The following is a 26,009-nucleotide window of genomic DNA, read 5'->3' on the forward strand; positions in this document are numbered from 1 at the left end:
CGCTGGGCGGCCGCGGAGGCTTCTGGGAGTTGTAGTCCGCGGGCCGCCGGCGCCCGACATGGCGGCGGCGGCGGCCGGGGGGTGCGAGGGGCCCGGCGGCCCCGCGGTGCCGCTGCGCAGCGGCCGCAGCATCCCCGTGCTGGGCCTCGGTGAGTCCTGGCGGCGGGGGCGGCACCGGGGCAGAGCCAGCGAGCTGCCAGGCCGGGGCGTTTAGGTTTTCTGTCTGCAGCACCGGAGCTGCTCGGTCACACAAGCGTCAGGCTAAGCCATAAGGCAAAGCGAGCCGGGCGCTTCTCGTCTGTGTCCCAGCGCTGCGTGCTGGCTGCAGGGCAATTGCTGGGGATTTTCACTGGTGTAAAGCAGGGCAAAATCGGAGCTTAGGATTTTAGAGCACGTTAAGCCCTTTACGTTGACAGGAGTTGGCTTTTCATTTTAATAGGGTTAAGTTTTCATCCAGCAACGCTAAACAAATAGCGAGGGTTAGCAGTGCTCACCCAAAACAATTTGAGCAGACTTAAAAAGTCCTAGCAACTCAGCGTCAGCAAGAAAAGGAGTTAGAAGTGTACAAAACGTTGCTGACAGTTTTTACCATGTGTGCTTATATGCATTGCATGTGTTCATAAACACGTGGCCTGCACGTACCCAGTGCAGGGACCCGTTAGCTCAGTCCCTCCTGAGCGTACTCCGTGCAGCCGCCCCTACACAGTGAGCAAAGGGGCCTGTGCTGCTCAGAAGGACAGGTTTTCTTCATTCATTGAGTTATTTTCACTAACCTATGTCATTTTTTGACAGTTTATTTGACTTAAAGATTTTTTACAAATACAAGAAAAGTTTAAGCGGTCTTTTTAAAGAATGGAGTCAGTCTTACAGCCATCGTTCCAGTGTGTGCTGAACTGTATCTCAGGTTATGTACAGGGTCATCATTTTTCTACTGGAGATTGTGACCATTACTTAGGTGATCGGGAGAAGCAGACTGGACAGCAAACAGGCAGGAAGACTCCTTTGTACTCACTACGAAATCACATTCTTGCTGTCCTTTAGTTGTATTAATAAGTGCTGAGTAGTTCGTTATCAGCCTGAACTCAAATGCAATAAAATGGATAACAACATAGAATATAAAGAAAATTAAGTTTGAAAATTTCTGGCCCAATAAATTCTGTCAGTTGTAGCTTTCAAGGAGCTTCCCTTGACATGCAGTGTTGTCACAAAGAGCAGGATTCGGTTCTTTGGTCTCCCTTTTCTGTTCTTGTCTTGATAGAGTAACATTTGACATGTTGCTTATGTATTCTGCAGCTCTTTGAGGACATTATAATGGGTAGGTACTAATCAGATAATATTAAGAAATCCATGATAGGCACTGCAAAACCATTGCAGATTAAAAACAAACAAAAAAAATAAACTCAAGACTCACCACACTTGCATTTGTGGCCAAGCTACAAGTACCAAGATCTGCAGCCTAACACAATGGGATCTTTATGGTAGCTGTTCCCACTTACTACACTTTTACAACTTAATGGCAGAATTTTGTTAGAATCTCACTACAATTAACTAATGTTTGTGGCTCAGAAAAAGTAACTAAGCAATAAACCAGAGAAGAACTTTCCTTATGAGAAGGCATTTTCTGCAGGATTTAAGAGTTGATCGTCTTACCCTTCTAAGCATGCAGGCATAACTTATCTGTGGTAAGTCATCTTTGAGGTAACGAGCATGTCTGTTCCCTCTTGCTAGATAATCTCTCTACAAAGCTCTTAGGAAGAGAATATGATACATTAAGGTAGTTGCAACTATCCAGTCATGTCAACCGTAATGTGGGCCAGAGAGATGTGCAAGTTACTTCCAAGCTGGTCAAACCCCGTTCGCAGAGCAGCTGAGAGCTGCAGTGGGAAACATTTAACGTGTTGTTGGTCAGAGTGCTTTACTCAGGAGAGGGTGCAACAACTGTCTAGGATGGCATTCTATTAAAAATACAATACCTGCTTTTCCCCTTCAAGCTTCAGATGTTAAAAAGTGTTGTTTTTGTTTTCTTTTTTTAAGAATGGGTTTCTATGGCACAGCTGCTTTGGCTTCTTAATTTGTATAGGAGAAGTGCGGTAAGTTTTTCATGGTTTGATGCAAAAAGGGGAGACAGGAACAAGGAAGTTGAGTGTTCTTTGGTTAGTTTACAGTCTCTAGTGAGAATGATGGATTTGTACACCACAGGTTATACAGTGTGCAAAATTTATGATCAGTCTGACAGGTTTACTTGGAGCAATGTGCCAAAATCCGTACATCCAAAATTCTGTATTTACTGACATGCGTATTCAGGTTCTGTGTTGTATCTGTTTTGTGTCCAGAAGAAGACAAATCTGCTAGCAATGGTAAAACAAGAAGTCTTTCCTCAGATACCTACCAATTATTTTAAGGCAGCCTATCTTAGTGCTAGAAATATGCTGTATAGCTGAAGTTTTATTTAACAAAGAGAAAGGATCTACATCTTTCTTGCTTATTGCATGATTTTAAAAACTGTTGATAACTTTATATTTCTTATGTTCCAATTACAACAGTTGTTTTAGACGGTATTATTCACATGCAGGGGGGTCAGACATGTCTGCAGGTAATGGTATTTTTCATTACAGAGGCTTCTTTCAAGTAGAAAGTAGAGTAGGTTTGTCTGAAAATAATTGTTGTTTTGGCGCTAATGCTTGATGTAAGTGTAAAAGTATGCCTAGGAGAGTACACTAGTTCATAAAGGCTTTAGATTGCTTTAGAAAATGGGCATGTTTACTGTGCTAAAGGGATAACTATAAGTTTTTTCTGTATTTGCAAGGTTTACCTTAAAAAACAAAACAAACAAACAAACAAAAAGCGAACAGGGCAAATAACTGGTATAAAATGGCAGTTTTGAATTTGTTACAGTTATGCTTTTGCTTGGGAGCTACATGTTTCCAACTATTGCATACTTTGCTGTGAGTCTTTACTGTAGCAGGGAATTGCATGTTCTTGTATTGTCTTGATTTAACTACAGGCTGCTTGGTCCTTATCTAAAGCAGCACTCTTGAAAACGGATCACTTGTCAAAGTTGTACGCAAAATATTGTCCTCTTTGGGCTTTGGAAAAATAATTCATACGGATTGTATTGTTCATGGTTACTACGGCTATGTAGGAAGCCTCCACTTCGAAAGTTGCCACTTCCTTCTTTTTTATTTTTCCTTTTTTTGAAGTTTGGTGGGTAAAAATGTTACCCTCTAATGTATTTGGATATACTTCAGTAGCATGAGGACTTTTCTTCCCGTAACTAAAATATTAGGAAACTTTTTCAAGGTTATGTGTGTGCTGCATAGTTGAGTTCAGCATGACATTGCTCCTTGTTGGAAAGCTTTGTGGCCTGAGGGAGACGTGATGATAAAGTTCCTTAGTGCTAAAAAGTATTTCCTTTGCCACTGTGCCTCTCCGAGTGCTTCAGTCTATTTTCCAACTAAAAATAAGCACACCAGTGCATTTTAAAACTTTGCGAATGGGGAAGCTCCGTACATGACTTTAAAAAAAAATAAAATTACATTCGTTTACTACAAAAGTTCCCCAAAACCTCAGTTATAGCCATCTCTTAAGACTTGTTCTGGCTCTCTAGATTCCCTTCAGAAAAGTTTTGTTTTTCTTTTTTTTCTTTTCTTTTCTTGAGGAGCTAGGATGTGGGGATAGCAATCATGAAATTCAGGGATTTGGCCAAATAGCATGTGATTTCCTGACAAAATTTGTTGGTGATACCACAAATATACATAGAATGTTTTCTTGTAAAGTTTTGTTTTGTTTTGTTTTCTGTATAATTCTCAAGTTTCAGTATAATTAGGAACTTGGTGAGATTTTAAAACAGAAAAAAAGTCATCGCATGATCCCCTCCTATCAAAGTATAAAATTAATGCCATGCTTGTATGAGGAGGGAGGTTTTCCCCATGGAGAAAAGCATAAACTCATTTTTCTCCTCAAAAAGCTATGTGTAATCTGAACCTTAATGCTGAGTAGAAGTATCTTGATATTTCCTTCCATTATGCATTACTATAACATAGTTATCTGCCGCTTCATTATTAATCATAGAGTTGCTCATAGTCATTTTTAAACTTAACTGTGCTCAGAAAAAAGACCCAGTCCTGCTGGGGCTGGAATCGAGTGAGATTTTACTTCTCAGTTCAATGGCAGCAGATTCAAGCCTTCACTTCTTGTTCTCAGCTGTTACTGCCTTTTTTTTTTTTTTTTTTCTTCCCATGGCTCTTGTTTTTTCATGGCTTCAGTTCCTAAGGAAATTTATGGAACAGTGGTCTTGATACCAAGACCTATGGCACTCCCCCCTATTAATCTTACCCCGTAATAAGAATTGGCTGTTTATTTCTGCCCTTTGTTTTACGTCTCAACTTCTTTTTTTCTCCCCTAGTTCTGTCAGGAGTTTACTTCTCACCCATGGTTACCAAGTTTCCTTAATAGCCTCTTGTGATGAACAAAATGCCACAACTATAAATCTTTGTGCTTCGATTCATCCACCGTTTTGGGAGATCTGACCTTGAGAAGTTGTACTTGAGCTTTGAGGGCTGCCATATATTTAACTCCTCCCGTATGTACGAAACGTGGCCGTGGTCCATGTGGGTACATGCTTGGAGGCGGCGGGGTAAAATGTGCCTCCTCTCCTAACCTGATAAAATGTACTGACCTCCTGAAAAGACGAAACGCTGCACAAATGGGGTTCTGAAGGGTGTTAGTGAATGCACCTGAGGGAAAGTGCTGGGCAAGTTTCTGCTGATATCAGCGTACCTAGTACAGAACGGTACAGAAATAAATGTGCTTTTGGTTTGTTTGTTTGTTTTTCTGGAGGAAATTGCTGCTTTGTCTGCTCTTTGTATACCTACAAACATTTGAGACCAACTTTTTATATTTTTACAGGGGATTTTACCTTGAGCCTGATTGTAAAAAGGACAGTTTTCTTAATCTTCATTGCCATATTACCTCATCTGCTCCATTTTCCATAAAAACTCCAAAACCCCTTTAGCATTAGAGTTATATAAGAATGTGAATTAAATAGAAAAAGATTTTAGAAAAATAGAAAAAGATTAAGATTTTTTTTTTTCTAAATAAGTTCAATCTAGAGAAGAACACTTAATGTTCCTGATAAGGACTTCAGGACTATACTTTTAAAGCACCTGCATAAAATAGAACTGAAAGAAATTAAAAGTGTATAATAAAAATTCTGTGATCATTTTGTGGCAAATGTGGATCTTACAGTTACCCACAAGAAGCAGAAGAAATAGACGGCCTAAATATTAGTTAAGTGCACTGTAGTGCCAATAATTACTGTAGTAAAGGCAATGCAGTTCAAGTGAACCTTATAGATTTGTGAGAGTAATTGTAGCCACAGTCCCAAGGCTCATTTTCTGAGGAAAGACATCGTGAAGAAAGTGTAGGAAACTCTGTTGGTAACACTTTCAAATCATACAAGCTTAATGGCTCATTAGATGAATGAATTATTTGTCACCAGCCTGAAATGAGTGGAGGAGCAAGCTCCAGGGTATTTAACTTTTGTCTTTCACCATGTTTCTGTAATGTAGAAAAATGATACAGAACTTGATGAAAAAAAAAGCCTGACTTTTATCTTTCAGCCTTCGTAGCGCAGATTTTCGTTGCCGTACCTGTTTTCTTTGCCAGGGCTCCGTAGCACAGTCCTGGCAGCACTGAGTGGTGAGCTCAGGTGCTGCTGTAACCAACGCTGCAGCAGTGCCTCGTGCCTCCAAGCGGGGAGGAGGGAGGTGCTGGTTCCTAAACCTCCTTCAGTTCTTCCAATGGTTATGCAAAGTGCCTCCAGCACCGAGTGTAATACAAAATCCTCCTGACAGGGGGGAGAGAGGAGAGAAAGGGGATTGGTATCCTTGTGGCTTTACATCAGTTTCATAACGAAGCTGTGTTGCCTAGGCTTAACGCCTGAATGGATGGACTTTGCATGCTGGTGCACGCTGGTCTGAGGGTGAATGTGCAGCATGAGAGGAGGGGCTGCAAGAAGCATCGCTTAGTATCCGAGATTTGAGAAAATACATCTTAAATTCTTAGATGATGGGGATAAAAAGCACTTGATCAAAACTGTTCGGTATTGGATAGCTGCGTTGCTGCTGTCCTTTGAACTCATGAATGCCGTTAGCCACCAGTGGGATGCTGCAAGGCTCGCACCTTCCAGTGCCATCATTTCTCTGTAGTCTGAGTAGGCACCACGGGCACTATGACGGTGTAACAAAGTAGCCATCAGCTTGAACATCATCTTCAATGAGGGTCTCACAATAATGAGTTATCATACATACATTTTCTTTTTGTCAAATCACTGTAAATTGCAACTCTGTTTTTTTCTGTAGTATTATCTTTACAATATTTTTAATTGGTGTTGAATTATTGATCTAAGGTTAACTAAGCTTTTTAATATTGCTATCCTTCTACTTAATTGTATGCTGATTATGGTTAGTTGTAAATGATACATATAATTTATTCTTCAGTCAAACTTTCACAGTGGCAATGATTGTGGTAATATGCTACTTAAATGCAAACTGCGGACTTAGTACTCGCATCTCTTTTTTCCTTTTGATCATGCTTTTTTGTATGTGTGTGAAAGTTGTTTGAAGACGGAAAATTGTGTCACAGGTCTGTCATTTGTTGTGAAGTGTTTCCAAATTTCTAATACTGTGAATCAATTGATGTAATCTTTATCAGACAGAGTAGTTTAGGAAGATGTATAAGAAAGAAGGAAAATAACACTAATAGTTGTATTGGGTCTCTTTATTTGCTGTATAGCACGTATCATCCTTACTAGTTATGAAGCTGAAAGTTCTATCAAGGTATGATAAGTACTGGAAGCAATTTCAATGGAGTTAACAGAGGGAATTGAATGAAAATCATTTAAAACTGGTTCACACCAGCAATTCTTCGTGCACTATTAACTGCTAAGATCTAGTCACAAAACATTATTCCGAGGAGAAAAGGTTTAGTGAACCTTAGAAATTGGATTTGATTTATGCCAGAAAATCTGCCTTTTCACTGCTTGAGATTTCTATGGAAGGAAGCCACAGTCTTTTACCAAACGGTTTCTAAGGTAACATCTTATAGCAGAGCATCTGAAACCAATTTGGTTGTTAATGAGAAATAGTTCTCTCAGTGGTGGGAAAGTGGGGAGTGAAAGAAAAGGCTTCAACATTTGGCAGTCTGTCTGTAAGGGCATTTAAATGTGTGCTGCCGCTCTGCTTATGAAATTTCTACGTGAATTCCACATTCACAGTCCACCTTTCAAATGACAGGTCGGGGTTTGTCCTTCCATATACATTTAATTGAGAAGTTATCAATGATAAAAAATACTTGTGTGTGACAGCTGGATAATTTAAATAGCCGGCATTTTCATCTGGAAAGACCTTTATTCCTACAGGGGAAAAATAATTGCTTTTTTGGGCGATAGTGTATTTTTCCTGCCAGAAACGCGTCCTAGTGAATTGGTGGTTTCAGAGCTGCAGCACCCCGCTGGGAATGGGTGCTGCCTGCAGAGTTCCTGGGCTCGTTGTGGGAGCCATCCCGTGACATTGCTTTCATAACTCCTTTTCTAAAGTTGTGTCTGGATCAGCGATGCACCTTAATGTTACGGTAGGTGATCTGAATATCCTTCACAGTCTGACCCTCTTTGGGATGGAGGGAATAGAGTACTTCTGTCAACAGTGGCTCGTTGCCACTTCTTCCTTCCTCTCAGGAAGAGCGAAAACTAGTAATTCTGGCTTCCCTTTCCCTGCATACATAATCAACATGTTAGGGCTCTCTCCTGCTCTCACAGCGTGCCTAGGCTGTATTCCCGCAGTCTGTTCCTAGGTGCCTGAGGAGCACTGCGGAGCTGAAGATCCTGCTTGCATACTTTCCTTCCTCTTCTTATTGAAGTCTGAGCTTATTATAACCGAGTCACAGAGGAGAAAAACAGCCCCAGAGTGACCCCTTCGCACTAAGCAGTGGATTATATTTAGCAAAAACATCTGAAACATCAAAGTAAAGCTTCAATCAAAAAGAAATAGAAAAAAAAAAAAAAGCAATATCTAGACAGCTTTTACAGAGTCAAGAGAAACTTGGTTGTAATCTCTAGACTTCAGTCAGGTCTGTTAGCAATATCTTAGCGTAGCAGTGTTTGAATAACATGAAGCTGTGCTTGCAGAATTGTTGTAATGCTGTAAAATGTGTGTCAGTGCAACTTCAGACCTCTGTCGAGTTCTCTGGTGAATCTCCTTGTACCAGTGTGCTCCTACTGTCGGGAAGCACCTGCTGTAGTGCAGTGCTCTGGGGGCCTCCCCACTATCCCGTGAGGTCAGAAGCCAATTTATGCCTGTACTTCAACAGCTGCAGCTCCTCTTGCACCATATCCATACAAAACCACCTTCACCAGCAGCTGGTTGTCAGAGCTGCTCCATTAGGTACACGTTGTTAGGTGACACTCTCGGGATCCGAGTAAAGATGTCCAAGTTATTTCATAAGATTGGTTGTGATTAAATTTGAGTGTAGCCACATTTCATAACTAGAAATGCTCTGCAACTGCCTTATGAAAAATATGGAGAAAGAGAGCTCCATAACAAGCTTGACTTTGATTTCACTTGCTGCAAAGGAAAACCCCTCCGCTCTCAAAAGGAAGAGAGGATGCAATGAATACTTCGTCATGCGATGCTAAATTTGATATGCAGGGTAACTGACCCAATTAAGAAAAAACTGAGCCAAAATGCAGCAGCAAGAACACTTGGGTTCTGTGCTATACTTACAGAAAGTCAGTGTGACCTTATCTGCTTGTGTAAGAGCAGCACCGGCGATAGCTCTGGGGAACATCAGGGAAGAAGGGCTCCAGGAGACGAGTTAGTGGAGAAGGACTTTCTGATCTCTTTGTGGTTGGCTTGAATACAACTTATTATCTTTTTTGTTTTAGTAAAAAAACAGGGAATATATCAAATTATTTAACTACTGCTGCTGAAAGGGGGATTTTTCTTTCTCTATTTTTCTCCCCATTCCTTGCCTGAAGTCTTGAGTTTTGTTTTCCTCTGGAGAGTTATTCTGCTTCCTGAATAATTATAAAACTATACGCTTTTTGGCTGTTCAGCGCGCTGAATCAGCTTGTCAGGGAGTCACATGAATGCAAAAGTAGGTGAAAGAAGAAGAGGAAAGACTGGCAGCCTCTTTCAATAACAGTAAGCAAGGACAGTAAGTAAAGACTGCCTGTCCTTGAGCCAGTCTAGAGAAGAGGCACACCATTCTGTGAATGGCTCAGCAGTGAACCTTGAAACGTGTTCATTTGCTGCGTGTAGGCAGCATTTTATGTTTGATCATGTCATAAGATATCAGTGGAATCAAGTTGTACTGACACCAAAAACTTCAGTGTATTCACAACGTGAAATTGGTAAAGATGCATTACATGGCCCTAATGTTGATGTAGTGTTGAAATAATACCAGTAAAACTAATAGAACAAGGTATTTCAAGCTTATTATGGTATATAGTGAGCACGTAAACATCAGTAAAAGAGTGTTTGATATTTTTCTTCTGAGAGTTTTCTTCTGAAGTGACTACTTAAAGATCAGCCAGCAAAGGAATGGTATTTTTCTAGGTGTTTTGTTTGTCAGCTGGGTGTTTTTTTTGCCTACTGATGTCAGAAGAGAATTAATCTGTGAGATGATCTCTGAACATCCAGCCCGCAGTTTCTCTAATGTGAACTCTTTTAATGTAAGTGGTTGCACTGATTTCAAGTAGCCATAGTTATTCATATCAGAGGACATTTTTATATTTTCAGATAATATTTTCACAGATTATGAAGACATTAGGTCCCCAGAAAGTGAGAGAGAAAGTAAATCATGTTTCTCTTTTTTGGGGGGGGGAGGAAGGGGTAAATAGTTCTTAAGCATTTGTTTATTTAGTGCATCAGGACTGTTGTAATTCATCTTGAGGAACAGAAATTAGGATAATTCCCTCAAGGGTAATCTTGGTCTCTATTTCCTCCTAAACAAGTGTGCATGCCGTCATGGAATAGGGAACGATAACAAACACATCCTGAATTTTCCTTCTCTCCCACTCTCTCCCTTTACCTTAAAAGGGTTAAATTAAAAAAAAAAAAAAAAAAAGAAAAAGAAAAAGAAAAAAAGCTGTTTGTCCTAAATGTTCTTACTGAAATCCATTATGCATGAAAAGAGTCTGAGTTCATTTGCAAGACCTCTAAATGAACTCCATTCATTCTGTGCTTAGAGAAGTCCATTCAGCCAGAAACAGGCATAATAATTGCAACCTAATTTATTTGGCACCAATACCAGATTATTAAAAGGGATTCTTATGAAAAAGTATAGTAATTTTTCTATGCCAGTTATATAATTTTTAATAAAATTCCTTTAGTATCTGAATAATGTAATAATTGCATGTGTGTTCTATGTGTATAGATGCATAGAAGCTGCATTCATCAAATTCTTAAACATTTATGAAGACTGTGAAATTGCAATTTTAGAGGTGTGATTTGAATTAGCTTAACTTATTTTTTGGTGTAAAGCAAGTTGTAGGGACATTATCTGTAGGTGGTTCAGGAATTAAACCAGTTACAGTATTTGTCATAATTAATGGCAATGGAGAAAAAACTCTTCAAAATTTCCTGTCTTTTAAAATATTGTAACTTTGTATGCTTTAGAATGGTAAAATCCTTATGATATGCATGTCAGAATTGTAGGAATATAATAAAATCTAAGTAAAATATAAGTAAATCAAGAATTGAATACTCCAAATTTTGTACATCCTAAATGTAAGCAGGGGTTGTCCCATTGTGAGCAGCAGAATTTCATGCTCTTCAGGTGTCTGTGTACCTTAGACTGTATTATAGCTAACATGGTTTGCCAGTGGTGAGCAGGATGATACAAGTAGCATTGACTTTCCTTCTAAGATTGGGAATGAACAAAAATGATGAGCAGTGAGGAGAACCTGGCTTGTCGTACATGCACGAGGACTTTGTAAGCGCTTGTGGTCATTCTCTCGCCAGTTCAGGTATGGGAAGCGCTGTGGGTGCATCTGAGGTAACTGTGTGTGTGTTTCCTTTTTCTGCCCCTCTGGGTGAGCTTACGCACTTGTTCATTTCATAATGTGCAGATAGGGTGCTTAATGTACAAATAAACACCATGTTTGGAGGAAAAGAGAAAGTTGTCAGTGGATACAACTTTCATTTGATATTATTCTTTGACCTGTAGTCCTTCTGCAGATAGCGTTGTAGCCATCTGCGTGCTGACTGCTGTTCCTGGAATTAGGGCCTCTAAGTACCAGGCATCACCTTAGAAGCTGGCTTTAATAGCTGACGGAGCATTTCCTCAAACAAACTGTAGAAAATACTGTTTGTGGGAAGTCTGACTGGGGGTGAATGGGTGAGGGGCTCACGGCAGGAAGAACAACTAACAGGAAAGGGTAAGTAGAAATATCATCCTCCTTGCTCTCAACCAGTTCTTTATCTGACGGTCCTCCTGCTGGTTGCTTTTCCTGCTGAGTCTCCTCCTCCTTCCGTCCCCTTGACAAGCAAAATACACTTTTTGTACATCCAGTGAATACCTACACAATGAGAGTCGCTTGACTTTGTTGCCGAGGCTCCCTGTGCACCAGTTCTCTAACCCCTGTGCAGGATTCCATTGTTCTGGTTACTGCTGAGCCTGACGTTATGTGAGTTGCACCTGCAGCACGGCCCAGTCTGCAGTGGGTTCCACAATGCAGTAACAACGTGAAACTACCAGGAGTTCAAAAGAGTAAATGCTTCATTATATGGTTTCTGCAATGTAAATTGTTTTTAAGTTACATATTTTGTTTCATGCTGTTAGTGTTTTATCTGTAAATGTTGTGCTCCTATATGAAAATAAAATGTCATATACTGGTTTTTCATAAGGTATCTATTTTCTGTTTGATGTTCTTCATTCAGCCTGACTTATGATCTCACTTCTTTACAGTTACTTCTTTATTTTTTTCTGTTTTCTGATCAGCATCAACAACCTAGCATCTTACGTATTTTCACAGCCTGGAGATGTGTAAGGGCACACTGCCTGTCAGTTCCCATTTCTTTGCTATGTGAAGTGAGAATTCAAAAAGAAGGTTCTGTGACAATATTAATTTAAAAAAAAAAAAAAAGTGGGGGAACAAACAATCAAAAAAGAAATATGTCACTCATAATTCACTTCTAATTTTCTAATTTCTTTTGTTTAGGTACTTCCCATCAGGGTGGCTATTCCCATGATGCTGTGGTCCATGCATTACAGAAATGTGGCATTCGTCATATTGACACGGCAAAAAGATACGGCTGTGAATCTCTTCTCCAAAAAGCCATTAAAGAGAGTGGTGTGAAGCGGGAGGACCTCTGGATAACCACCAAATTGTGGCATAGTGATTATGGCTATGAAAACACAAAAAAAGCCTGCTTGGAGTCATGTGAAAGACTTGGTGTTGACTATCTTGGTATGAATCTTTAATATAACTCATTTACCATGCCTTCTCTGTGAATGTTTGGAAAGATGAATGAATTCTTGTAAAACACTGTAGCACAGGTGGGTAGATTACAGTAGCCAAATTCTGCCTTTACATTTTTGCAAATTTCTTGTTCTGTTTATTCTCTAGGAAATTTGCATACCTGTAACTGAGATCACATATTTTTTCCTTGTTGCAAATCTTTTAAAACAGATTAAGGTGTATTTTTTGTAGAAACGCATTCCATTGTTAAATTGATTTGAGGATCAACTACAAGTGCTATATATTTTGCTGAAAACACTCAAAACCTAAAAAAAGAACAAGGATTCACAGACTTGACAATAATTTATTGTTAAGAGGGACACAAAAATGCCTAAGCTCTTGTGTGGTCTGCTAAATCTCAGAGAACGAGAGTCCTTTCTACAAGTTATTTTGCAGGATTATTGACAGTTCTTAAAAAAAAAATCTAAGTAACTGCCTTTGGTTTGATCTGTCTGCTGCAATATACTTCAAGGAAAAAGTTAGAAGTGTCTATAAGACTTGAGAAGACTAAATTTAACACTGAGTTAGACTTAGTATTAAGTATACCCTGGTCATGACCTTCTGATAGTCAAAGATGTGATATTTTTACTACCGTTTTAGACAGGCAACAAGCTGCAATAGTGACCTCAGTTAATTCTGTGTAACAGATCATAAAAGTGGTGGAACCTAATAAAAAAAAAAAAAAAAAAAAAAAAAGATTTGTTTTATACTGGTTTTTACTTCTTCCTGCCTAGCTAGAGCAATCAAAAGAAAGTGAAGGGAGAGAAAGATGAATTTAAAGTAATAACCTAAAACAATGACACTGGTAGAGAGTGTTAATGTGGACAATCAAGGAATAATTGGTTGAACATTATATATTAGTGTCCTGAAAATGCATATATGCTTCTCTTTCCTCACTCTGTCCACCTGTTACCAATAATCAAACTTTAATGAAGTGAACAGCTCTTTTGAAGTACAGATTTTGTGGAATCATTTATTGATAGCAGCCGTGTGCTAGATTTGCTGGCTTTTTTGCCTGGTACATTTCAAGATGAAGAGGCAAAATCTCTATCTGTTAAAGACTTTGATTTTTATATGCACATCTTTGGCTCCATTTCTAATGGAAATTTATCCCTGAACTGCCTGCACAAGTACAGAGTAAATCAGAATGAATTAATATTTCTTCTTCTCTGTCCCATGCAAATACAGGTCACTGCAAGGAGACTCTCATTTAAAAAAAAAAAAAAAAAAAAAAAAGTTTCAGTCCTTGGTTTTGTCCTCTAAACAGAGAAATAACATGTTTCCTTCTCTCTGCATTCTGTTTGTTATGTTTTGTGTTTGCTTTCTTTTTTCCCGTGCTTTCTATGGCACTGTTACTGAATGCCAATGAGAGGAAAACTTGACTCACTTCCAGGAAATCATTCTCAGTGATTCCTTTCAGTAATTTGCTTTTTTCTCAGGTAGCAGACTGGTTAAAGTAGGTGCTCGCACAAATACTCAGCTTGGATATTGCTGCTAAGCAGAAGTTTGTGAGCTGAGGAAAAAATATTTGAGAGCTAGAAATGCCCTAATACTGTCACCAAGTGAGTGACTCCATGGTCTGGCATAAACAGAACAGTATCTGAGTTGAAAGTATCTGTCAGATGCTTTCAACTCAGACTTCTTTTGCTCACATTACAGAGACAAATTTAGAAGTTATTACAAGTGCCTGCACAATTTACCCCAATATCCAATGCTTTTTTTCTTCTTTTTTTTTTTTTTCCTCCCCAGTCTCCTGTCTTCCCTCCTTTTCTTCCTCTGCTTTCTTCCATTAATGCGGAGATGTTTGAACAATTTATAAAGGTCTTCCTGAACGACCAGTTAGTGGAACACAGGGAGCTAAACCGATGCTGACTTCAGTTTGTTTTAACTTCATGTTTTGTAAACCACGATGAGTTAGGAAATGCTTCATGTGCAATTCACGGATCTGTCAGTGAGGATGGTGACCTCCGCCAGAGGGATGGGATGACAGAACAACAGTTAGACACAATATGATCTGCTGTTGTGACAAAGAGATAAAGTTGAATTCTCTGTTCTGTGCTACAAGTTCTGGTGAAGGAGGCCCTTAGAGCAGGTACAATGTGTGGTATGTTTTACGGGGTTGGTAAAAAGCATCATGCTTTAGGGAGCCAAATATCTTCTATCTGAACACACCTGAACTGGAAGGTGCTATTGGAAGGATTTTCAAACAAGAAGTGGAAGTACCTTGAAACATGAACTTTTCAAGTGTTTCACAAATGTTTAGAGTAAGGGCTTTTTGTTGGAAATTTTGAGGCTTCTCACAAGTCTTAACAAAAGTAAATAGAATACAGAAGACTGGTTTGCAAATACAGTTATAAGCTTGTAGACTTGAAGCTTAGATACCTTAGCTCTGCTTTCATTCATACCTGCATTTTACATCACCTTTCTGCTGGCTAGTCTATGCAATAGAGAGGGCATGAAATTCAATGGCAGAAAAAGTTCTAGTAATAACAGCAATTTGTGTCCCAGCCTGTTGAGGAAAGTAAATTATGTAGTTACAAGCATGTGTTACAAGCATGTTCTAGCCAGCAGTTTTTTTTTGAAATAGAAATATGAAATGTGGAGCAAAGCATTACTCTAAATTTGAATTTCCTAATTTCATCATATATTAACCAAATACATGGTGGTTACAGCATTTCCAAAAACATACATGGTTCATATAGAAAATTGCAAGATCCTAGATAAGTTACACCTTTATGTTAGAGGGAAAGTTAGCCATTCAGGGGAGTGAAAAAGGAAAAGCTCCAGGGGCCTGGCAGCTGATTGTGCAGCTAAGCTTTGTTCCAAGGAAAGTCTTGTTAACGTCTCCTTGAGGACCACGTAGGCTACAGTCCATCTATACAGACTTTATTAAAGATGTGGTGAATACTAGTTGATAAATCCGTGTGTTAGCCATAGAAAATGCCAGCTGTTGAAACAGATTTGAGGCAGTCACTGCTTTTTAAGAGAGTGTTCCATGTAAAGCATCGTTATACAACTTTTTTAGTAGACAGTTTCAGGCAAGTGGTATTAGGCGAACAGTGTTCCAGAGGTTTTGTTCGAATCAGGAGATTGTATATCCATGAGAAGCTGGAATTTTTTTCTTATTTGCGGGCAGTGGTTATAACAGAGGTTCCCCTTGCATTTTCTAAATGCGGTCCTCCAACTAGCAGTCACAGTAAACCAATATGAAATGGCAGCAAATGTTACAGGTTTGGCAGTGGCAGAATGCATTCCTTAGGATTTAGATCAAACCTCCAAAGTAACTTCTTCTTGAATGTGATTTGTGGGTTACTGAATTCATAAATATTTTTTTTTCCTTGTGACTGTTCTGAGCTTGTCAGATTCAACCAAATTTAACCTATCACAGATCCACATCTGGAGTTGGGCAAATCTTTGTCGTATCAGCATATTCAGTTTAATAGGTCTCGGTAATTTCTTGCATCTGAGTGATGATAATACACCCAGTTCAGATCGTGTATTAATTCAGGATGTTTTGGAAGTTACTTATTGTTATATAGAATACTCATGAAAAAAAGTCTAGGCATTGCCATTGCATTGAGATAACTGCAAAACATTGAAAAATGTGGTTTTGCTTTTAGGTTTGATATGATCCAAGGCCTGTTCTTCAAAAGCAGGTTTGTTACAGTGAGTTCTGACTCCTTCTATGTGCGTGTCTGTATACACTATATAAATATAGATATTTATATATATAGTGTTAGCAATTTGATTAGAATCACAGACTTCTACTTCCACAACATGATTAAGAGGAACTGTGTTGATTGTAAGTGCCACAACCGCTGAGAAGTTATAAGTGTTTTAAATGTGTGAAAGCAGTTCACATATGAATAGTTTTCCTGCAGCTGTGTTTTGATGTTTGAACCTTAGGCCCTCATTTACTACCGCACCTCACCACAGCCTGATTATCTTTAAGGCATGCTTTTAAAAGTTGGTGAATACAAAACTTGATTGTGATTTTCTCAAGCGCATACCGTGAACCATTTTTTATTTTGAATTAAGTTTATTTAAAAAAGAATATGGTTGGAAGAGACCTCAAAGTATTTGTTACCCACCACTACAAGACAAAATTAAATCTATATTTACATCATTCTCAGCAGCTAAAATGTAGTCTGTTCTTAAAAACCTTCAGCGGTAGTTGTGCAATTCTTGGTTAATGGAATCTTAAGCTATTTTGATAAATTATTCAAAACTAATTTCTTGCCTCCAAAATGAAAATAACAGTGTTTGTGTTCTTGTAATCCCCCAGGGGGAAATACTTTCACCAGAAAGAAAGTGTGGGGGTGCAGGTGTGAATGTGTGTAGAAATGAAGATGAAATAGTAGAGCTCGGTTAGTGAGGTGCTTACTGTTCACAGTTCTTACGTAAAGTTTTCTAACATGCAGTAGGAGTAAGCAGATCCTCACTTGAAATAACCATGCTTAGTTTATTTAAGTAGGGTGGCAGCTCCCTTGCTCATTGCAGGGTACATCGTACTGTGCTATTCCTTCCACTTCTAGCTGTGCTGTGGTGGTTGGTGCTTGCCTGGCAGAAAGACCACTCTGCTCTGTGTATCGGAGATAAGGTACCTTATCTCTGCTTTCAGGAGCACTGCTAGCAGTCAGGACTGCACTCGGTGATCCTGTAGATGTTTTCTAATCTTAAATGTGTGTGTTTCTAAGTGTGTTTTTTATTCCAATAAAAAGCATAAATTACAATGAACATCCTAAGGTGATATGGACATCACATGCACGGTACCATCGCCTTTCTAAAGTAACACGCCAAGAGCTAATCCGGTTTGCATTGAAGAGGTCTCAGACACTAACACAGGGAAAGATGATGTACTGCATTTGTGAAATATTTAAGAAATCCTTCAGTTCTCAATGCTGGTTGAAGTCATTCTTCTGAGAGTTCCATAATTTCTTGGGCTGAGTACAAAGCATCTTTGTACATGGAAGTCTGTGGTGTAGCTATTTTTGTAAATGTTTACAAACTGTGATGCTTCTAGATATGCAGGCTTTTGGAAAAGTAGCTTTTGGTAAACTTTTGCTGAAGTTGATGATTTTTTTATTCATACTAAATGACTTGTTTCTGCATAGTTAAGTATAGTAGTCCTACTTGGAGAGCATAACAAGCAAGAATTAAAGGTAGGCACTTCGTCTGTGTTTAAGTGAGGTAGGTATCTGATGCCAATAACTTACATTTACTTTATGGATGACATTTGCCTTATCCAAGCAGAAGAGTTTAAATTGAAGTATGGTAGTCTCTTTGCAGTAAATGCCCCAACGGCATATATAATTTAAGATAAAAAATGAACATGTGATATTAGCAATTCCAAATGCTAATCATTGGGATTGCTTCTAAGACAGTGGAAATTTTAACACAAACTTTACATGCACAAGAATGAGAATTCAGTATTCCAATATTAGTTATCAGCTAAAGTCTAAAGAAATTGGTATTTATTCCAATTCCAATACCTTATCTTGGTATTTTTTCGTACTAACTACAGCAGAAGAATGAGTAACTCTTTCTTTAAATGTGACACAAATCCAGATTCTGCAAATCATTATATGTAAACAATATTTACTTGTCTGAGCAATTGAGATTGAAAGGCTTATTGATATGAGTAAATGCAGATTTAGCTCATGATTTTTTAGATACATCCAAAATCATTTTTTCTTACATACACCTATAACGTATCTTAATCTACAAATTTTTGTACTGTTCTAATTAGATTTTTAGTGTAAGCTAAATACTCTGAAGTGTTGCAATGATGTACCGAAATGGGAACCAGTGTATTATTGAGAATTTTATGCTGGCTTGTCTTCTTAAATTAAGGTTGAATTCGTATTTATAGAGGTGGAAAGCTAGTATACCAGCCTAGGAGTATATTAGTCATTAGTGCAATCCTTAAATATGAATAAAATAAAACTATAGCAGAGGATGTGTTTTCACAGAGAGGTCCTGTAAATGAATGATGTGATACATTTAAAGAACAAAAGACCCTTTTTATTGCAAACAATTCAATTTTTTAATTTCTTAACTCTGTATTTGAACTGTCTAAAAAGGCGTATTATAAAGCACAAAGATCTCATTCATGAATTTGTTTCTTTTTCCTGTTTTGTGTCAGACTAGTATATGAGGTAGAGGCCAACACCTCTTTGCCTGAGATGCCTGAAGTTTGAATCTGTGGTTAGGATTCAAACAGAAATGTAGTTGTTTGAGTGTCTCATAAGTTTCTCCTTCAGAATGATAAGCAGCATCCACAAACTTAAAAAGGAGTTGTAGGTCCTGTCACCTTGGAAATTTATATAATCTGATTTGGAACTCTGAGTCCAGTAATATGTACATATTTCTCATGTTTAGTGGGTTTAGTGGGTTTCTTTTTTTCTTTCTTTCTTTTTTTTTTTTTTTTTTGGCTACATTTTTCACTAGGCAGATAAGGTTTTCTTGCATGGAGAAGATGCAAAAAAATCCTATCCCAAGACAGCCAGCCTCAGTAGCAACTTGGCTAATTTCATCAGTTATAAATCTTAATCGTGTTTTAAAAAATGTTAATATTTCATAAAAATGTAGCAAAACATTTTTTTCACTTTTTTTTTTTTTTTTTTCATAAATGGAAGTATTCTTTAGAAAGGAAAAAAACAGGCTCACTTTTTTGATCGTATAAAACATCTACAGAACTGCCAAACATTTATGTTCCCCAAACTTGAAGGCTTGCTTCAGCAGTAGTCCAGACTTAACTACATTGACCAAAATCCCTTTGATTTTAAATGGGACTTATGTGTTAAAAGCTTATTAAATGCAAGTGTGACCATGAAATTTTGATTATGGTGACCTAAGCCTGAGGCAGATGTGCAACTTCTGCCACCTTTACTTGCTAATGAAATGTTGTAGATTTAATTTACTGAAAATGAATGGATGTATGGAATAATTGTCATGGAGTTGTAACTATTTTGATGATAGTATGTTATGGGACCAGTATGGAGGGAAATGCTGCTTTGTGTGGTTGACATTTTTTTGGAGACTTTAATAGTCTTTCTTTTTTAGATCTTTATTTGATACATTGGCCTGATGCATGTGTTCCGGGTAAAAGCAATCGGGAGGTCCGAGCTGAAACCTGGACAGCGATGGAGGAGCTCTATGAGGAAGGTGATGTAATAATGAAAAGCTGTCGTGGCAGAAGGAATTGGAATGCACTTTAAGATTTGGGGAATCCGTAATGAAAGGTGTTCAAAAAAGTCGTTTGAGCTGGTTGCTCATATTTCAGTTGTGTTTGGGTGTATAAATTATGTGAACCTCTTTGAAAATTGCAGCATTAGCTTTCTGATAAGCTAAATAAGAGAGCTTTGTGTTGCTTTCAAATAATACAGTGCCACATTCTGCCTGTAAGATTAATGATGGTGTGCATACTTCCTTGATGAAATCTACACATTACATTGAAATGTGCGTGCCACTACAGAACATCTTTGTAGTAGCCTCTTCTGTTTCATGTATAAATCATGCTATCAAGTTTTATTTCCTTTTGATCTTTTTTTTTTTGTAATTGTAGAATATCATTTTCCACTGTATACATATATATATTTTTCCACAGAACATATACTGTGCTACTATATAGATTCATTTGCATTTTAGAAAATGTTACCCAAACTGGCTAGTAGATAGGAACAAACACGGAACTGCAGTTTCTTTGGTATTAACTTTTGAAAAGGATTTCAAAGAAGGGATCTGTTCTCTCAAGTTCTAGTATCTGTCAGTTTGATTTTTCGTTCACAGAAATCGTCAGTTAATGTTCATAGCAATAGGACGATTAGACTGCCCCAAACAAAATTTATCATGTAGGTTTAACGGGAACATTTTGCTCCTGAAGTATGCACACTATTACCACAAATAATGTAAGAGAAGATCCTGTCATGCAGTTCCTAGGCAATGTGGGCCCACCTTGTTACAGCTTGAGAGAATTTCTTTGGACTCTGCAAAGACTTCTTGGACTAAGTAGTCTGTCTGCTAACTTAATTACTGAAACAGTGATAGTAGGAGAGTGCTGCCTATACAGGCTGCAGTTGCTGGCAGTATACATCTACCAGTTTTATCAGAGTAATAAACAAACCCACTCTTGCATTTCAGCCCGTTAAGTACTTTTGGTCTGCCTTTGGAAATGTAGAAGCATCTACGTTTATCTTTGATACATTTTTCATTCTTGCTTTTTATATTAAGCATAAGGGAAGTTGCAAACAGTATTTTCTGCTGTGTAAGTTACAACATTAAGTTTTTAAAGAAACGCAATACCAACCTAATATTTCAAAACATCAATGACTTCAAGTCTGAAGATGGGCCATTCAGCAGGCTACTTTGTCTTTCCCTTGAACAGTGCTTTTTGATGTATATTTAAGTTACTATATGTCATTTGTGCCTAGATATGCCATCCCAATGAGCTGCAAATAGGTTGTAGTTTCACTTGCTATTATTATTCCTGTCCCATTGTCTTTCTTCTGCTTTTGCATGTGTTTGTGATCTTTCTTGTCTTTATTTCTCTACCTGTCTTCCTACTGGGAAAGACTGTGAGCTATTCAATGATTATCCGGTAAGACACTGGAAATACTATCACTGACCTCACCTGCAGAGGTAGTTTTTATTTTTTGTTTCTTTGCATATCTCTCTGTAGACATCTGAGTTTGCATTTATTTTTGTTACCTCAGCTAAATTTTCCTCTTGCTGTAGATGATGTATTAGTCTGGCTGAATCAAGTGCTTTCAGATGTTAACTAACACAGTTTTGCTTTAAGGGATGCAGCCTCTGGATGTTCCGACCATAACCATGTGTTACTGAAGTGATACGCAAATGTTAACCACTCTGGAGATGGAAATGCAATGATTCCTGAGGAAAATGTTAAATAATTTGTTTGTATGGTTAACCACTAGACTTTCCGTTGAAGATTAAATGCTTGCTGCATATCTTTGTGCCTCGTTGTGTGTTATGTGAATAATGTGTTGGCCTTGGTATGAATATTCACTTTAAATATATTATTTGGTCAAAATCCTTACTTGAGGAAAAAATATATCTTCATTTGGGAAGGAAAAAAAATCAAGTTCTGTGGTAAACTGGTGAGTTCTTTATTTCCTCTGAATGTGGTTCAGGTTATCATTGTTACCTGAAAATTACTTGCAATACTATTATTTTAGGGAACACTGGGAGAGAGAGGGTTGGCATGAGGAAAAACAACAGCAGAAACTGAAATGTTCGTGTCTAAGAATTGACCATTTAAAAATGAATAATGTGCTTCTGCAGTCAATTCACAAAGGAAAGACTGAAGTTACTCAACTTGCTGGTGAGTTTAGCAGCTAGCGGTGTCCACATTGAAGAGTTTCTGAATGAGCAGTTCTTGTGGAAAAATTGGTTGGTGTTTTGGGGCTAATAAGGCCTATCTATCTGCAAGAGTCTTGTGAGATGATTAAAAGATCTCAATATTGACCTAAGGCTTTGGTCTGACTGAAATTAATAAGTTTTTCTTTAATAGCTTCTTTGTGTTTACAAATGGTTTGAGTGCAGATATTTGAAAATCTCATCTTTGCCTTCAGTTTAAATCCAGATGATGTTTATTCTGCAAAATTGCACTTACCTGAGAAAAACAACATTTTAAAATGATTTAAATTATTAATAGCCTTTTTTTTATTGTTATTACCCATTACACTAGAAGGAAGGTAAATAAAGCATTAGTGCCCAAGACAGTGAAAATCTTCAATCCAGACAATTTTTAACGCATTAAGTTTTTAGATTGGTCATAATGGCAACAAGATGATGCAAAAAAAAAATCCCAACTGTATTTATGTTTATAGTATTGAGAGAGCTTTTTGGGTTGTTTCTACAAAGATGGACTCAACCAGGATCATCTGAGAGACACTGCATAGTAGCTGAAAGACAGGACTGCAGGAGCAGAGCTTGTAGGGCTTCTGGACTGAAGTATCTTCTTACCCAGTTGAAGAGAGACCTTGAGTCTGTGTGTCTGTCCAGGTCAGCATATGCTGGTTTGTAAGATCCTGTCTTTATTCCCAGATAAAAAAAAAAAGCTCTGTGTGACAAGTTTAATATATATATACATGTCAAAATTATTTGAATACACATTTTAGGGAGCAGAAAGCTTGTATAAAACGTTAAGCAAGACTCCACAGATTATAATGAGTCCAATTTTAGGAAACTCCTAAGTACTTCTGTCTGTAGAAGAAAGAACAGGTTTGCTGTTATCTGAATGCAACGTGTGTCAATTAAATGGGTACCTGAAAAGGTAGAAGTGCATTCATTGTGCTGTGCAGACATCCTTAACGTAACTGGTTTTAATTCTTGAGTGCCTAGTAGTGCTTGCTTCCTCTCTCTTCTCTCAACAAAAATTTGAGGTTGAGCTGTAACATCAGAAGCTTCTCATAAGTAGAAAACAATATGTTCAGATGACTGAAGGGAGAGCTCCTCTGCTTTCTGTCAAAAATCTCCACTGTGGCTTACCACTATGCTGTTTTTAAGAACCTTCTTGTTGTATTTCACCAAAAGGGATCAGAGGGTAGCATTTTCCGAAAGAATCCTTTTTCTTGGTATGATTTGAACTGGAAACATGAACAATTAAAACTAGGAAAGAACCTGAACAGTATTTGTTTTAGATGTGGTTACCCTCTTTAGTTGTTAACAGTTCCAGTGAAATGCTGTTGTGCCTGAGAGTGTAACATCTCATGTTTTTTGGCTGTTTTTTTTAATCTTTTGTGACTTGTTACTCTGCTCTATTTTCATTGGAGCTGTTTCACGGGAGCTGTGGCCTTAAGGTCACAGAGGGAGGAGACAAATCTATCTGTACTGCAGTGCTGAGAGGCAGAGAATTCTCGACCTGTGCCTTTGTTCAACAGGCTGCACACGTCTTCTGTAAAGACCTAGGGGGTGAACAGTGCTGAGGGAGAACGGAGAATAAAATCCTGCTTTGGTCAGTGGGGCATTTGTGTGCAGTCACTAGCTCTTCCTGTTGTAACAGCTGAAATCAACTAGGGTTCGTGTAATATCAAGGCTATGGTTGGAATTTTTGTGGTCTCAAACATTGTCATTGTGTGGAATTATCTTCTCTGGTTCCTCAGGACGGCGGCCAGGCTGCCTACAGAACCCATTCCAAGATACATATGTTGAGTCAAATGTTCCCTTGACAGCTACAGCATTCTTGTATAGGCATTTGTCTGCTGGCAGATGAAAGCAGTGTGGCAAACTGCTTTGACATCATGAATAGTCATTATATATGCTCACTGGTAATTGGGCTGTTTCTAGCAAAGTGACCCTTTCCGTATGCAGTGTCTTTAATGACCTTGATTTTGGCATTGTGGCTAGCCCATCGTCTTGGCAAGCTCTCATACACACATGCACACGATTACTTGTCTCTCCATCTCAAAATGCTGGGAAGAATGAGAGCCTGCAGCCAGCTTTTGCCTGTAATTGGCAGGAGCAGTAACGTGGTGGTTGTTGGGGGTTCAGATCCCTCTCAGACCTGATGCCATTTTGCTGAAAGTTGTGCTTTTTGCTTATCTGCTTAGGGTAAGCAGTGCAGCTTATGCCTACATGAGATATTCATACTTGCATCAGAAATTCCTTAATGTGTTCCCATGTTTTTTGGTAAACAGAGAAATGCCCTTTAAAATGATTATTCCATTAATTTGTTAGTTTTAACAGGCTTCATGTATGTTGCAGAAAGCTCCATAAAGTAACAGAAATTGTTTACACTAGTAATGTAACTGAATTCATGATGTTACTGGCAAAAATGCTATGCTTTTCCCAATTCCAAGTGAGAGAAGAAATCTAATCAACCTTAAAAATGTCCTGGTCCTATTCTTCTTTGGGCACAGAGCAGCACAATTTTCATTTTTAAATCCTCCATTATGTATCAGTTTTAAAAGATATGAGTAAGAATTGAGTAAACCAAACACATCTTTTGTGTAGGTGGCACATATTTGTAGTACATCCTTTCCTAGATGACATTCTGCTTTTATTCTACTGAAAAATAATTTTACATCTATGCTGATACTGTCAAATGATGAACAACTGACAGTTGGCCTGCAGCTGTGTTACAGTTCCACAAATATTTATATTAGGAGTGTTTTTCTTGGTAGAAACCATGTGAGTGTGCATGTGTGGAAATTGCATTAAAATTTTAATAAGTAAAAATAAGTAAATGATTTTCACGGTAAACAACACATCTATTTCACGCTATCAGTAGTATCCTCTTTGCACATATAAAGACATCTCTTGGGCTTGTTATGATCAGAAACACTTCAGAGATGTGTTTTCATGGGTTTGAAGGTGGTTGCAGTTGGTGAGGATGTTGGTTGCACCACACCCAACACACTTGATCAGATAAGGCAGCAATAAAAGATATATGCAAATAAAATGACTACACAGTTTTAAAAATCATGTCTTCATATTGTGCAACATTTTAAGAATAAGAAATTGCCATAGAATTAGCAGATCTAAATTGGCAAGAATGTTTACCCTTGTTATTCCTTGTTCTTTTTTTTTCTTTTTTTTTTTTTTTTGAAGTGGACTTTATTCTAAGTGCAAAAATAAGCCCTCAGACTTCTTTGTTTCATGATTTACTGCAATGTGCTGTTTGTGTTTTTTCTATAAGCCTGTGAAGCTCATTCTTGATAAATTCACAAGTATCTTTTTACTTAGCTTCCTGGAAGCAAATCTATGCAGTTGTGTGCATTTTCTGTGCATCCACACAGACGTGCATAGAGGTCCCAGTGTGAACACAAGACCTCTTAGGAAAGCACTGCTGAAATGCAATTCAAAGGAAAGTCCTTGCCCAAAAGGACTTTTTGTCTCAGGAAGTAACATACATGATTTAGGGAAAAGGTGTCACTTACCTGCTCTGCAAATGTTGAATGCTGAACCCAAGGTATTAGACTTTAGCGATCGTAAATTGGTTTTGTTTTATTGGTATGAGTGAGGCTGTTCTTACTTGTGTCGGCTGGGAATCATTGTCTTCTCTAATATGGAAGTCCCAAAATATCCTAGTTCAGGAAACAGTGCCATCAGAGTTACAGGTGGAACAAAGTCTGATGAGAACCCAACTATGTTGTGTCCATGCTACTTTCAAAGTGCTCATTTTACGACTGTTTGCAGGCTGAGCCAAGGATCGCTTAGCTGGGTGGCTGATAATGCTGACCCCATTTTCACAGCACAGCGTGTGGTGGCAATACTGCCTCAAGCTATAGTGGGATTGTTTCTGTACCAAGTTGTTTCTACAGGTCTGTGTGCCCAATTGTTTGTTCACAAGCAGTTGCTTTTAACAGGGGCTTCAGAATGTTCTTGACATAAAAATATCTTTAAGCCTTTTTTTTAGGCTGTGTTCTGCACCCAGTATTATTCTACATGCTTAAAACTGCCACGAGAGGAGGAAGAGTCCCTCAAAGCACAAGGGAACTGATTCAGTTTTGAAGACAATCAGATG

At 38.2% G+C, this 26,009-nt stretch overlaps 1 protein-coding gene across 2 annotated transcripts in view; it reads left to right on the forward strand.

Moving 5' to 3' along the window:
• Window positions 1-31: 31 nt before the first annotated feature.
• LOC309880625 (putative oxidoreductase ZK1290.5) overlaps window positions 32-26,009 on the forward strand; it is a 44,497-nt gene continuing 18,519 nt past the window's right edge. The window contains exons 1-3 of one of the 2 annotated variants that reach the window (XM_082765743.1): window positions 32-149; window positions 12,221-12,469; window positions 19,586-19,687. In XM_082765743.1, the coding sequence (XP_082621869.1) occupies window positions 59-149; window positions 12,221-12,469; window positions 19,586-19,687 (442 nt within the window). In that variant the 5' untranslated portion in view covers window positions 32-58. The remainder of the gene's footprint in view (window positions 150-12,220; window positions 12,470-19,585; window positions 19,688-26,009) is intronic. The other variant, XM_082765744.1, reaches the window with a different exon arrangement.

This window comes from Aythya marila (assembly GCF_965140915.1).
Source record: "Aythya marila genome assembly, chromosome: 8".
Classification (NCBI taxonomy): Eukaryota; Metazoa; Chordata; class Aves; order Anseriformes; family Anatidae; genus Aythya; species Aythya marila.